At 43.2% G+C, this 15,070-nt stretch overlaps 1 protein-coding gene across 1 annotated transcript in view; it reads left to right on the top strand.

Moving 5' to 3' along the window:
• Window positions 1–15,070, top strand: part of Cfap54 (cilia and flagella associated protein 54) — a 244,454-nt gene that overhangs the window by 146,937 nt on the left and 82,447 nt on the right. Inside the window, exons 49-51 of the mRNA XM_051206281.1 lie at window positions 1,950–2,154; window positions 5,042–5,106; window positions 8,037–8,206. Of these exons, the coding sequence (XP_051062238.1) occupies window positions 1,950–2,154; window positions 5,042–5,106; window positions 8,037–8,206 (440 nt within the window). The remainder of the gene's footprint in view (window positions 1–1,949; window positions 2,155–5,041; window positions 5,107–8,036; window positions 8,207–15,070) is intronic.

Below are 15,070 nucleotides of genomic sequence, written 5' to 3'. Positions count from 1 at the left end.
TCAAGTGTTTGTGTCTAATTGTCAAGCCTCATTAAATCAGTTTGCTGAGGAGGGAAGACAGGGGCAATGTCCTCTCTCGAGTCACCCCGAGCCAGTCTGTAGTTTCTTCTCTGGATAGGGAAGACTAATGATTTTCCCGGTGCTTCGGTTCTGCTGCACCTCTGGCCAGTGGGGGTCCCACATCTGCTCCTCCCTACTCATTGACTTCAACCCATAGGATAGATTAAGAAAGGGGGAACAGAGACCAAAAACCTAACCTGACAGTTTCTTCCAAATGATGTTTTTGTTGTTGTTTATATAAGGCGAGCTTTTCTCTTTTCTAGAATAGATAGCCCCAGCATCTTTATTCTGTATCAGTTCAGAAATGATTAAGAATCTGTTACTTCCAAGGCACTGTTCCATGGCCGGTGACCACAGCCAGGGAACGTCACAGGCCAGCACCAAGTCCTATGGAGCTTATACTTGAATGGGCAGGACTAGTAATAATAAATGTTGTAAACACAAAGAAGGGCCTCACATTGTATATTGGGAAGGACCCAGAAATGGGTGTGCAAAAGGGATGGGGAGCATTGGGAGTGGGGGTTGCAATTTCAAATGGGCTGAGCAAGTTCATCTCCACTAAGGGGTGGATGGGACACAAGCAATTTCAAGAAAGAATAGTCTAGAAATAGGACAAGTGCAGAGGTCTTAAAGCAAGCTTGCTTGGACTGGTGAGAGCTACCCTGACTAGTGCAGCTGGAGTTGTATGGATGGTGGAGGAGGTCAGAGAGGGCACTCTGGGCAGTCTTGTGGGGACATTGCAAATTAGGCTCTTATCTGAGTAGAACAGGAGCCATTGAAGAGCTTTGAGCAAAAGTGTGTATTGCGGTTTAATAAGGATCAGGATAAACAAATAGGCTGAATAGATGTTTATTCAGGGAGAAATAACTTACAACCTAGACAGATGAACACCAGCAGGCTCCACTGGATGCTCTCCTCTCCGCGACCTGCCAGCCAGAGAGCGGCTCCTCCTCAGACCCCCTGGCTCCACCCCCAATGGGCGTGGTCAGTGCCACAGAAGAAGGAGACAAAGTGAATATCCCTCTACAAGTGTGGTCAGACCCATTAAGGTTTTTCTTTAGTTTTATGTCTTACATTTTGTTATTTATCTGTGTAGGTAGGATACATGCCACAGCATGCCTGTGGAGGTCAGAAGACAACTTGGCTTTCTTTTACTATGTAGGTTCTGGGGGGTCCTCGGGATTGGTGGCCAGCACCTTCACTCACAGAACCTCCTCAAATAGATCTCTTTAGTCTGTCAAGCCCGCTGTGCCAGGGATTATTTTGGTGTCTTTCAATCAAACATCAGTCAGTCAACAATAGAGACCCATTTTCAGCCCTCAGTAGATGGCAAGAGGGGAGGGGTGGTTAAAATTCAGAAGAGAAGAGGGTGTGAAATGACGAGGTGAACCATGGATAGTAGGATGACTGCTGCCAGACGTCCTTAATATGGGACCACTTGCACTGCCATGTGATTTTCATCTGCCCTCTTCCACTGCACGCCATCAAATGAACTTCAGAGTCCTGGTTGCAAAGGAAGCCGGTATGTGATGGAGAGGGTTTGGGAAAGCGCATGATAGACCGTGGATGCTAAGCTGGGCAAGGCGTCTGCTTCCCTATCCTTGTCCAGTCTGCACTCATGGTAACTTAGAGCAGTCTGTATGTGTGACTGTTGAGCTTCTGCAGTCTCCCTGAGCTGATAAGAAGTCGTTTTCATCCCTTTGACCCCAGCCTTGGTCTCTCATTATGTGACAGGTCAGGATGCAGTACTGAGGAGCTGGAATGGTTCTGCTGTTTGTGGAACTCTCCTGTCTAATCCTTCATCTGCCATCCAATCAGAAAGATGAAAACAGGAGCGGCACTAACAAGTGAGAAGATGTTTAACTAACCTGTCCCCTTCTCATTTGTAGGCTCTTGAAGATTTAATCAACAAAGGCTTGCCTCTCATTTTGGTTACTCTTGGCCAGCAACATCTCTTAAACAAATTTAATTTTGTCAAAGCCCACTTCTTCCTAAGTTTGGCTGCTACGATAAACTGTATCCCCGATAATTCACCAAAAACCCTGTATCACTCAGCTGCCATTGACAAGAAGCCCAACACCCCAAACCTTAAAGGTAAGCTTTCGCTTTTTAATTTATTATGGATACAGGGTTCTGCCTGCATGTATGCCTGCAGATCAGAAGAGGGCACCAGATGTCACTACAGATGGTTGCGAGCCACCATGTGATTGCTGGAAATTGAACTTAGGACATTTGGAAGAACAGCCAGTGCTCTTAACCATTGTATCACCTCTCCAGCCCTATCCAGTCGTTAGTACACATGATTTTATACAGTTGCTGGTTGGTGCAGTGTGGAGAAGAGAGGGGAAAAGTGCACACACAGCATCTTTCACAGCACAATCATCCATGCCGCTGCTCCCGACTTTTCATATGTATTTGGATCATCCATCATCCAGAGTCACTTGCTGTCAGCCCTCCAAATCTTTTATATTTATATTTATTTTTATATTTATATTTATGGTGGTATGACAGCTAACATTTTCTTAGGTCTCTTTTTAACTTAAGAGATTCCTTGGCCTTCATTTTTGAAATATCTCTTTTGGCTTTGGAAGTCTTGGTTGACAAACCATTAGTCACTTTGGAGGTATGGCAACATGTCCTGTGTTCCATTGTTCCTAACGAGAAGCCAGCAATTAATCTTGATAAATCATTATTTTCTTCCTACCACTTTCACGATTTTCTTCGTATTGGTTTTCAGCATACTTCCTCTCATGTTACTAGCATGTCTCTTTATATTTCTCTTATCTCTCATGTTACTAGCATGTCTCTTTATATTTCTCTTACTGGGAGTTTGTTGATGAATCTTGATTATGTTGATTGTTTCCCAGTAAAGTTCAGGGATAATTTTGTTTGTGTATCCTTGTGTATGTCTGTGTGTGCACATGCAGAGGAAGATGTCTGATATTTTCCTCTATCATTTTGCACTATTTGTTGAGACAGGGTGGCTTATTACATGTGGAACTTGCTGACTCAATAAGTCTGGCTGGTTACAGAGCTCCCAGGATCTACCTGTGTCCACACTGGGGTTGCAGGCATGCATAGCCCTGCCCAACTTCTACCTTGGGACTGAAGATTTGAACTCAGGTCCTATAGCTTTCACTGAAAGTGCTCTTATCCATTCAGCCATCTTCCTAGCCCAAGCAGAGGGAATTTTTTTTAAACTATTCCTTTTTTTTTAAATTTAAGTTTGCGTGTGTGTGTGTGTGTGTGTGTGTGTGTGTGTGTGTGTGTGTGTGCGCGCGCACGCGTGTGTGCGTGCGCGCGCGCGCGCGCCAGTAAAGAGCATCATGTCTTCCTCTGCTGATCCTTGCTTTGTTTCCTTGAAAGGATCTTTCACTGTTTGGCACTTGCCTGGCCAATGAGCTCCTGAATCTACCTGTCTGCTTCTCTAATGCTGGGGCCTTGGGCATGTGCATCCACACCGGGATTCTTTATGGTTCCGCTGGAGACCAGAGGGCAATTTTGTGTAGCTGATTCTCTCCTTCCACATTTCCATAGATCCCCAGGATTTGGGTTCTCATTACAAAGGAGCTTCTACCCTCTAAACTATCTGCTCAACCCCAGCTATTACTTCTTTACATTCACTTTTCCTTCTCTCCCCTCTCTCTGTTAATCCTACCATGACTGTGTAGTAAGCTTAATGGTAACTCAGATTTCATTGGCACTGTGTATTTTTTATTCATGCTTTTTCCCCTCTGATTTATCAGGCTTTTTTCTGTTACTAGTCCCAGATTTAATGCAGAACCTCTGTTGTCAATGTCTTATTTTACTTACTGTAATTTAGCTCTGTAATTTCAATGAGTTATGTTTTGTAATTTCTCTAGCAATGCCTTTTATTTGAGCAAGTCGTTCTTTATACCTTTAGTTATGGCTTGCTTGTTCTAGTTTTTAGAACTATTTGTGATTGCTACTGCCTGCTAAATTCATGGCATGGTTTGGGTATTTAGTATCTCATCCTATGTGTCGAAAGCTTGGTCCCATTTGGTTCTAGACCATTCGTTCCATTTGTCAAATTTATAGGTAGATGTTTCTGTAGCAGTGTGTAGTGACTTGTAATTACAAAGCTGGTTGACACAGGCAAAGACTTTTATCTAAATCCTGTTTCAGAATAAGGGCAGACTTTAGGTTGAAGATCAGGAATTTGGGTGATACTTGACTACATTGCTTGAATAGACTTGCTGTTCTAGATGTTCCCAATCTCTGCTATCACAGCAAGGGTGTCCACAAATCAGTAGAACCAGTGCTTCTGTGATGGTTTGAAAAGTAATGGCCCACATAGACTCATGTGCTTGAATGCTTGGCCCATAGAAAGCAGCATTATGAGGAGGTATGGCCTTGTTGAAATAGGTTTGGTCTTGTTGGAGTAAATGTGTCACTGTGGAGATGGGCTTTCAGGTCTTATATGCTCAAGCCACACCCAGTCTCTTTTGGCTGCCTGTTGATTCAGCTGCCATGTTTCCAACCATGACGATAATGGACTAAACCTCTGAACTGTAAGCCAGCCCCAATTAAATGTTTTCCTTTATAAGATTTGTCATAGTCATGGTGTCTCTTCACAGCACTAAAACCCTAACTAAGACAGCTTCTAAGGATACTTTTTTATTATTTGCTTATTTGAAGTGTTAGAAATTTCTGAAAGATCAGGAGAAGAACCATAATTTTACACCAGAACTTAATAATACCAATAGCATCATTCAGCATGCAAAGGGCCTGTTCAGAGCTGTCTGATTGTTGCAAGGATAAGCATCAGCATTTTAAGGTTTATTTAGAGACTATGGATATACATATGTGTTTCTAATGTTCATTGTTGATTTTGTTAATTAATTATATCTATTTATGCATCCCATGAATGATATTTTAACAACTACAAGTACTATTTAAACTAACCATTGATTCTTGATATTTCTAAAAAACTTCATGTCTTTAGATTTGTACACAAAAGAAAATGAGAACTCACACTCTCAACTTTCAAGATTCAGAGATGAGTACACTCTTAGCATGATAAAGGTAAGCCAAATGTTTCATTCTTTTCTTCAAATCATGGTAATCGTTTATCAAAAATGCTCACTATACAACAGGTATTCTGCATGGTGGTTTAATTCTCATACTTCTATGATGTAGGTATTAATCATTTTTTACTACATTGTGTTTCATGAAACAGCAACAACAAACAGAAAACCTAAGGTTGCTGATCAGTGGTGGTGAATGCCTTTAATTCCAGAACTTGGGAGGCAGATGCAGGCAGATCTCTGTGAATCTGAGGCCAGCCTGGTCTATAGAGTAAGTTCCAGGACAGTCAGGATTACTCAGAAAGACCCTGTCTTTAAAAATAAAAACAATAGCAGTAACAATATACACATAAACAGAACAAAAAAAGCAAAACACCCAAGCCCTAAAGGTTTAGATAATGTATGAAATTTATCATTCAAATAATAAAATATAGATCTGGGAAATGGATCTATTGCTTCTACTTATTTACTTATTTATTTCAAAAGTTTATGTTTTTAACCATCACATTAAATTACCTATGGTAGTCCTAGCTTTGTACATGCACATTTTTAGACATCTATTTCTTTCTTAGTTTATTTTTATCTTTTGAAACTATAATAAAATTACATCATTTCCCCCTTCCCTATATTCCTTCCAAACCCTCTCATGCACAGACCCACCTTTCTGTCTTTCAAATTCATGACTTCTTTTTTATTTTCTTTTCTTTTGTTTTGTTTTTTCGAGACAGGGTTTCTCTGTATTGCTTTGGAGCCTGTCCTGGAACTAGCTCTATAGACCAGGCTGGCCTTGAACTCACAGAGATCCATCTGCTCCCTGGGTGCTGGGATTAAAGGCATGTGCCACCAATGCCCGGCTTGACTTCCTTTTCTTTAGTTGATACACAGATGAGTGTATAAATATGCATTCCCAAATGCATGAATACAACCTGGTCAGTCTGTATAATGTTTCTTGTATGTTATGGCTCCAGAGCTAATCTTTGGCCCTGGGTAACAGGTGGTGAGCCCTTCCCCGGGAAGACTGGCCCTCCCACTCTCAGAGTCCCTTAGTTGCCTGTAGTTGTTTGTGTAGAGATGAAGCCTGGTGAGCTTTCCCTCTCCCTCTGCCATGTCTGTGTTCGTCTTCAGGTCTTACTTAGGCTGCCGTGCTGGTGATATTTCATGCATTAGCTTCTCTCATATTTCTAGAAGACACAATCTCCCAGTACCTTTACTGGTCCACTGGTGGTTCTTAAAATCTCCACCCCACTCCCATCATGTCCCGTGGTTTTTGAGCACAGGAGTTGTAAGTGTTTCATTTGGGACTGGGCTCAAAATGCAGACAACTCTGCGTTTTCATTGGGTTGTGATTTTCTGTAATGGTCTCTGTCTATCACAAAGAGAAGTTTTCTTGATAAGGGATGAGAGCTGTACTTAGATGAGAGCTGTACTTATCTGTGCCATCTAGACAGCTATTTAGAATGTAGTTAAGGATTATTGTGCTGGTTTAGTAACGCGGCTGTTCTAGTAGGTTCTCCTCCAAGATTCGTGAGTTCACTAGCCTTGGATAGTTTGTTAGGTTTCTGGTACCACACGTGATCTCTGTCTTCCTGAGCTTGTCTTAAACTCAAAGTGCTCTTGGTTACAGCCTAGGTATGTGTGCCACCACTGTACCCTTAGGGTAATCCTGCCATGCTGGTTGTTGTAGTGGTTCATAGACATCGTAGTTGTAGGTCTATTGGTTCTATCCTTTCTTTCAAAGCTTGCATAATACCTTCCTACAGTACTGTGAGAGCTAGTCCTCAGGGAGGAGGCCTTTAGATCCAGGCCAGTGTGTGGTGAGACCTGTTGTTTGAAAGATTCTTTTTTCTGCCATATTAATTCCATTTACTATTGATTGCCTATCATAAAATCTCATTACCTCTATATTACCAATCAGGTAATAAGAATTTAACTTGGAATACAGCCTGTCTTCATTATGCAGTCTGTCTTCTAATTAGTCCGTTTGCTAACACTTACTTGTAACTTCAAAGGGCACACACTTTTATTCTCATTTGTGGATATGCACAGTGTGTCAAAAAATTGATGTCAATTATATACATACATATGCATACATACATACATATCCATCCATCCATCCTGTGGCTGATCATGGTGAAAGAGATTCTTCACTGACACTTGGTTTTTTCCCTCCCTCAGACTGCCAGGTGGCCTTTCTACACTTTTCTGGTCTGTTAGTACAGGTTCAATGACCCTTACCGTAATCTTCAGATTCTGGGGGATTTTGTAATATTTGCATAGATTTCACTGCTTGAGCATCCCTAATCCAAACATCTAAACGCTTCAGCATCTAAAGCTTTCGGAGTGTCTTGTCAATGCTTAAAATGTTTTAGCTTCATATGCTTTGCGTTAGTAATCCGCAAACATGTGCTATATTTCCCCCCACCGTGTTTCTGTTGTGAGTTTTGCTATTTTAAATGTCCCTCATGCGGAAGATGCTGTCTAGTGTTTGTGATGTGCCTTACAGAGAAAATAGATACACCGTATATAAATTCCGTTCAGTCAGGAACTATAGATAGTTCTTTGGTCTGTGAGCTCAGGGTTAACAAAGCAGTGTGTGTGGGATACTATGTCCTTGGGTATAAACACACATAAAACCAAGGTGGAGTACTGGTCACCCAGGAAACACGTGGCAGGAGGTCCCCAGGCGCATCTGTCTCTATTGTCCCCATGAGGCAAGGTTTTAGTGTTCACTAGTGGAAGTCAATGGCAGCTTACAGAACTGTGAGCTCTGCTGTCCAGCCTTCCTCTGCCTGCTGCCGCGATCTCTCTCTGTGACTCTTCTCTGTGGGTCAGGGACAGCCGTTCTGTGTCTCCCAACCCGAAAAACAGAATCTGTCAACAGTGCAACCTTGTGTCCGGATTTGTGTGACCGCGGTGCTCTTCCTTTAGTCCCTTTTACTGATTGAGGCTGAGGAGAGGCTCAACTCCCTGGTGTCTGAGATGGAGCATCAGTGCCACAAGCCGCTCTGCCAGTGCTCTGCTGGGGAGCTGGAGATCCTGGTGGAGGCCAGACTGCAGCTGGCAGCCATCGCCCTACAGAGACAGCGGGCAGCGTACGGGTGAGTGTCCTGGGGGAAGAGCAGCACGGCCTCAGGCCCCCCATCCCTCACCCCTCACCCTCACCCCCTCAGCCCTCACCCCTCACCCCAACCCCTCACCCTCACCCCAACCCTCTCTCACCCCTCACCCCAACCCCTCATCCCTCACCCTCACCCCTCACCCCTCACCCCCTCACCCCTCACCCTCACCCCTCACCCCTCACCCTCACCCCTCACCCCCTCACCCCTCACCCCTCACCCCAACCCTCACCCCTCACCCCTTAACTCCTCAGCTTCTTCACGTAACTCCTCTTCCCCTTCACCCCATTTAATCTCTTCACCCCATCACTACTGTTGCCCACTTGCTCTGAAATCCATGTAGTGACATTGGGAACTTGTTCATCTTCATTTGTTGAATATTCACATTTTATAAGTTTTGGAAAATCTTAGACCTACAGGGGTGTACTTATTTTTAATTATTCACAGGGTCTTAAAATACATTTTTTATATAGAATACATCAGTTTTCTATAAAGAAATTCCTTTATTAAAACACACTAGGAAGGATGTTTAAAATCATATATAAAATGAACGAATTAACACACTTGACTTTTGATTATTTTTCAACAAAAAATTCAATTTTTGTAGTTTTTTTTTTAAAAAACACATAAAGCCTTTGGAGTATTATTTTTCTTAAACACCTAATACAAATATGAAAAGGGGGTCTTTGAGAGATGACTCAGCAGTTAGGAAATCTCTTCAAGAACAATCGGATAGGGTGACTTAGTTACCTGTAACCCAACTCTGGGGGACTTCTTCAGGCATCTTCAACCAGTGCTATGCATCACACACACACACACACACACACACACACACAGAGAGAGAGAGACAATCTGGTTTTTTTAAAATAGCATCACATGCACTGTTGAGGGCTGCACTGTGTGTGAGCCTGTTGAGAGCTGCACTGTCCATGCAGCAGATTATTTAAAAGTTCACCTTGGTCATTGGCTCCTTCACTAGCTGTCTTACTGCCACACACTGGTCTGGAGGCTGATGGTGCAGTGTCTTCTTTATCCACCTGCTCGCAGCCGTGTATGAAACAGCACAGGTACGGCAACCCTCAAGACAATTCACTAGTGGTTTGTTTACTGATACATGCACTTGGACCATTCACTGAAAATAGTTCTGAGCATGGACACTACGCTAGGTATCTGGGATGGGTGAGTATGTCTAATCTACACAAAATGCATAGCGGTACTGATGGAAACCCTGTGGCCAGGAAGTGTATCTTCTAACAGAGGACAAGCAGGCTGCTAATACGCCTCACCCATGAGCCAGTCTGAGACCATAGCGTCATGGAAACTGTCAGGAATAGAGACATGGGGTTGAGAGAAGAGGCGTGGTGTGAAGATTATGTACTCGTGACTTGATACAATTGAGTGGTAGACCACTTGTGTATCATGCCTGCAGATAAGATAAACAATGCTATGTGTTTTAACAGAGAGTACAGGCCAATTTTCACGCTCACTGCTGACAGCCTTTGGGTCCTGCCACTCCCCTTCTTCTGCCTAGCACCTGTGTAAGAAGGATCAGTTGCTTGCCAGGGATGAGTTGCTGGTAGGATGTATAGACTCATGACCTGTGCAGGGGAAACGTGTACCCAAACGCTGTCATCCAGCAAGCACCATGAAACAAACCAGTTCCTCTCCTTGTCCTCTCAGCACATAGCCAAGCTTTCCAGGAGCCTCCCACACTCTCTGCAGAAGGCCTAATGATGTGCTCAGCAGATTCACACTTTGGCTTGTGTATGCTGTCTGTGGATTTTATCCTAGAGACAGAATGAGAGGTACTTTGTCAGTTTCTAAGTAGTTACGAAAACTCCATTGGCTCTCTGTGGAGCGGTGGTTCTTAGGGCATTAAGATGAGTGGCAGGCAGTGTCTGAGACCTTTGGAGGTAGAGGTCTGAAGACTGAAGTAATTCTATGTTAGAACCAAGACGTGATCACCCGATCTGCATTATGCATCGATGTTGCCAAAGCAACTGTAAAACCTCTGACCCCCCCCCCACATGAATCAAGGAAGTGGGGACAAACTGGGGCAGTATAGTCTTTATCATTGCTCATGTGCAATTAAAAGCAAAAGCCAGCCAGGGTCTGGAAAGATCTGTCAAGCCCGATGACCTAAGTTCAATCCCTGGGACCCACATGGTAGAAGGAGAGAAAACACACACACACACACACACACACACACACACACACACACACGGGGTGGGGAGGGGCATTGATTAAAGCCAGCTGCCCTTACTAATGCCCTTGATGAAGAGTAGACGCCGTGGCATTCGGAATCTCTACCCCAGAGTGTAGCCATTCCCAGGCTGGTGGGATCTTCAGGGGGCTGTCTGGGTGATGTACCAGTGCTGATGGCTGTCTTTCAAAGGAACACATGGGTGATGGCATTGAGAGTTGAACAAGATGCTCTTTTCGTGGAAGACCATCTTTATTTGAAAAAAAAAAAAAAACAACTGACAGACTGTGGCTGTTCAACTTGGGATATTTGGCAGACATTTTCTTGAAAATGATCATGCTGCTCCTGGGAACAGATCTGTTAGTATCTGCTCCCCATGATAAAATTGAACTTTCATAGGAACATCTGAATTTTGGAGAATATGTATTTGTAACATGAACATAAGAGTTTGGTTATATGAGTGATAATATTCATGGAACTATTACTTAATTATACAATTAAGTACTTCAATAATTGATGTGGCTACATAGCTCATTTTCCAGATGACAAGTGCTCAGTATTTCAAAATCTTTGTGAACCCAGCACATCAACAGGTTTGAGCGTAGGCGACCTCCATCAGTGTGTGATGTGAGATTCTATATATGTACAAAAATTTAAGAAACTATCAAATAAAAATGTTTGTAGTTATCTAAAAAAGGCCAGCTGGGGCTGAGGCCATGGCTCAGTGGGTAGTGTGCTTGCTGTACAACCAGGAGGACCTGGACAGAGATCTCTGTCACTTAAGTAAAAGGCCTGGCCGTATGCACCTGTATTCTAGTGTGGGATTGGAGGGAGCCATCAGGAGGGTACTCGGAGCTCAGCTCAGCCAGCCTAGCCAGTCAACGAGATCCACGTTCAGTGAAAGAATTTGTCTCATGGACATGTATATTAACAAACAAGCACTCACAAATACCACACACACACACACACACACACACACACACACACACACACGTCCCCTTATGTGAGGCTTGATCTTCTTTACAAAATAAAATGGGACAATAGATTGATGTACAGCAGGGACAGAAAGTGGCTTTCCTTCATTAGGACAATAGACTAATGTAACAACAGAGACAGAAAAGGGGTTTCCTTTATTAGGACAGACTGTAAATAAAGCCATGGAAGCCTCTGCATGCATGTTTTGGAAAATATTTTGGGGTAAAATGTATTATTTGTCTTAATATGTAAATATGTATTTTAGCTTAAAATGAAGTCAATATTAAATAGTTCAGTTTCTGATATGGTAACTACTGATGGCACTCTTTAGAGGGCCCCCCATAATTTTACATATACAACTGGTTTTTAGGGGTGGATAGCAGTGTTGAGACTGAACTTGAGCTATGGTAGTTTATAGTGATATTACATTTATGGAATCCTTATGCTGTAATTTATTGGTAGCTTTTGAAAATGTATTAATTGTAGGCTTAGGCTGTTACTACTAATCACAAGTTATTTCCCCTGCCAAAGTTTGAAGGGTAAAGAAACTTCTAAAGTTTGGTTTCCAGTAGTGCTCTACTCCTCAGACCATATCTCTGCAAGCCTAGAACACACGCACACATGCACACATGCGTGCACACACATACACACACACACTTTCCGGTCAATACCTTCATTCTTTACTTGTCCCCAGATACTCTGTTCTCTTTTGGTATGGAGGATGTGAGTGATGAGTGCTTTTCGTTTAATGAGAAAGGGTTGAGAATGAGAAATTGCAAGATAGCCAGGAAAGGCTGCCATAATAGAGCTTTAATTTGAAGTCTAGGCAGATGTATAGTAGACATATGCCAACTTTGTGCCCGTGTATCAGAACAATCCTGTTTTAAATACATGAATGTGACCCCTGGGGGGGCTGAAAGACCTTTGGTGCCATTGCCTGTGTGGAGTGAACTTCATTTTGGGAAAGGTACTGTCAAGATGAGTGAGTTTTTCTTTCATAAACTTGACCCCGCCCCCCCCAAGCTTCTGCTGGAGCACATCCCTTTTCCAAATGATGGTCAGCCTGGCATTTCCTGGCACTTCTAATACAATTATGTGTCAAGGAAATTGAAAGGCACTTCCCCTGGGTTGATAGGAACAGAAACCCACATGGATTTTATGAGAATAAACGGACCATTTTTGTCATGAATGTTAATAAGAAACAAATGGGATCAAAGTTTTCTGCACTGTGTTTCTCCTGCTGGACTCTCCTTCTTTTTGATAATTTTTAAAAATTTAAATTTGAAACAAGCTTGTTTTACATGTCAATCCTAGTTCCCTCACCCTCCTGTCCTCCCCTGCCCCCCCCAACCAACCCCCATCCTATCCTCTTTCTGTTCTCCAGGGAGGGTGAGGCCTTCCATCGGGAGTCTTCAAACTCTGTCATATCATTTGGAGCAGGGCCTAGGCCCTCCCCCATGTGTCTCCTCTGAGAGAGTATTCCTCTACGTGGAATGGGTACCCAAAGTTCATTCGTATACTAGAGATAAATACTGATCTACTACCAGAAGCCCCATAGACTGCCCAGTCCTCCTAACAAACAGCCATGCTCAGGGGGTCTGAGTCAGTCCTATGCTGGTTTCCCAGCTATCAGTCTAGGGTCCACAAGCTACCATCCAGGTCAGCTGTTTCTGTGGGTTTCTCCCGCCTGGTCTTGACCCCTTTGCTCATCAATCCTTCCGATCTACAACTGGATTCCAGGAGTTCGGCTCAGTGTTTAGCTGTGGGTGTCTACTTCTGATTGCATAAGCTACTGGATGAAGGCTCTGGAATGGCATATAAGGTATCCATCAATCTCATTACTGGGGAAGGGCATTTAAGGTAGCCTCTCCACTATTGCTTAGATTGTTAGTTGGAGTCATCCTTTTAGATCTCTGGACATTTCCCTAGTACTAGATGTCCCTTTAAGCCTATAAATGGCTCCGTCTATTGCTGTATTATTTCCTGCTCTCCTCTATTCTTTCCCTGACTCCATCTTCCTGCTCCCTCAAGCCCACCTCTCCCCTCCTCTTCCTTCTAACTCCTCCCCCCACTACCCCCTCCCCGTGCTCCCAATTTGCTCAGGAGATCTTGTCTCTTTGCCCTTCTCCCAGGGACCATGTATGTCTCTCTTCGGGTCCTCCTTGTCTCCTAGCTTTTCTGGTGGTGTGGATTGTAGGCTGCTGATCCTTTGCTCTACACAACACTATCCTTTTTATGTTGTTTAAGCAAATGTTTGTTCCTCTTTTCCTTTGTCTTTAATTTATGGTCTAAATGGGAAAACATCCAAGCCTTTTGATTTTCTGACAAAAATGAAACCTCTTGGGATTTGAGACTTTAGCACGGGTCACATTTCTGGATGTCTCTGGCTAGTGCAACAGAGGAACCAGAAATCCTCCATTGTGGAGTTGCTGTTGATTAAATGTTTCTCCCTGGAGATGGTGTCTTGGGAATGTAATCTCCTGAGGTTCATGCTAACAATGCCTCTCTGTGGTGGCATGAGTGATAAATGTGCCCTATAGGCTCATTTGTTTGAACACAAGTGGTCCTTATGTTCTTTAGTTGGCCATGTCCCTTGGGGAGATTATGGTAGATATTGCTGGAGAAAGTGTGTCACTGGAGGTGAGCTTTGCCGTCTTATACCCTTGACCACTTGCTGTCTGGCCTTTGCTTACTCTGTGTGGATGAAAATGTCATGGCTGGCTTTCTACTCCGGCCCACTCTTGTGCCCTTCCCTTTCATGATGGGCTGTAACCGTCTGCAACTGTGGACCAAAATGAAGCCTGTCTGTCCTGAAGCTGCTTTTGTGAGGGCATTTTTAATCCCAGCCATAAGAAAGTCATCAGTATGTTGAGCCCATCTTTGTGGGGCTTCAGTTGGATCCAGCCAATTTTTCTGGTTCGTGCCTGAGAGGGGGATTGTGGACTGAGAAATGGCAGGTAAAGATGCTAAGAAAAAGACAGAGTCACGGGGTAGAGTCAGGAAGACGATCCAGTGAATATTGGATGCCCCAAGCTTATTCTTCATCGTCTTTAAATACCCCAACCAAAAACAGGAGCATGGCAAAAGACTTCTTTATCACATACAAGGAACACACAGACTTTCTTCCTTAACTCTCATTATCTGGCCCTGAGGGTCAGGAGTAACGGCATCTCAGACCAAGTCTGTTATTATTTAGATAAGGCATCTGTAACCATGATCAGACATCCTACAGTAGACCTTTAGGTCTTATGACTTTAACTTTGGAAGACTAAGGACAGTTTTGAACTCTCTGACCTTAAGTCAAGATGAAACAGAGCCATCTCTGTGGGCCCTGATACCAACATGGATGCCTTTGAGAGATAATTAGCATTAGGCCATGGGGTTAGGATCCTAATACAGGCATTATTGGCTTTGTAAGAAAGAAGCTGGAGCAGGTACAGGCTCATTCTGTCTTGCCACGAGATATTCTACTATTATAATGCAGCAGGGAGTCCTTACCAGTTGATGACACCCACCTCTAAAATAGTGGTTCTTAACCTTCCTAATGCTGCAACCCTTTAATACAGTTTCTTATGTTGTGGTGACCTCTAATCTTAAAATTATTTCATTGCCGCTTCATAACTGTAATTTTGCTATTGTTACAAATCATTATGTAAATACCTGATATG

Source organism: Phodopus roborovskii, unplaced genomic scaffold, assembly GCF_943737965.1.
Source record: "Phodopus roborovskii unplaced genomic scaffold, PHOROB, whole genome shotgun sequence".
Lineage (NCBI taxonomy): Eukaryota > Metazoa > Chordata > Mammalia > Rodentia > Cricetidae > Phodopus > Phodopus roborovskii.
Note: the sequence above shows the minus strand (reverse complement) of the source record. Positions and strands in the feature narration are given on the sequence as shown.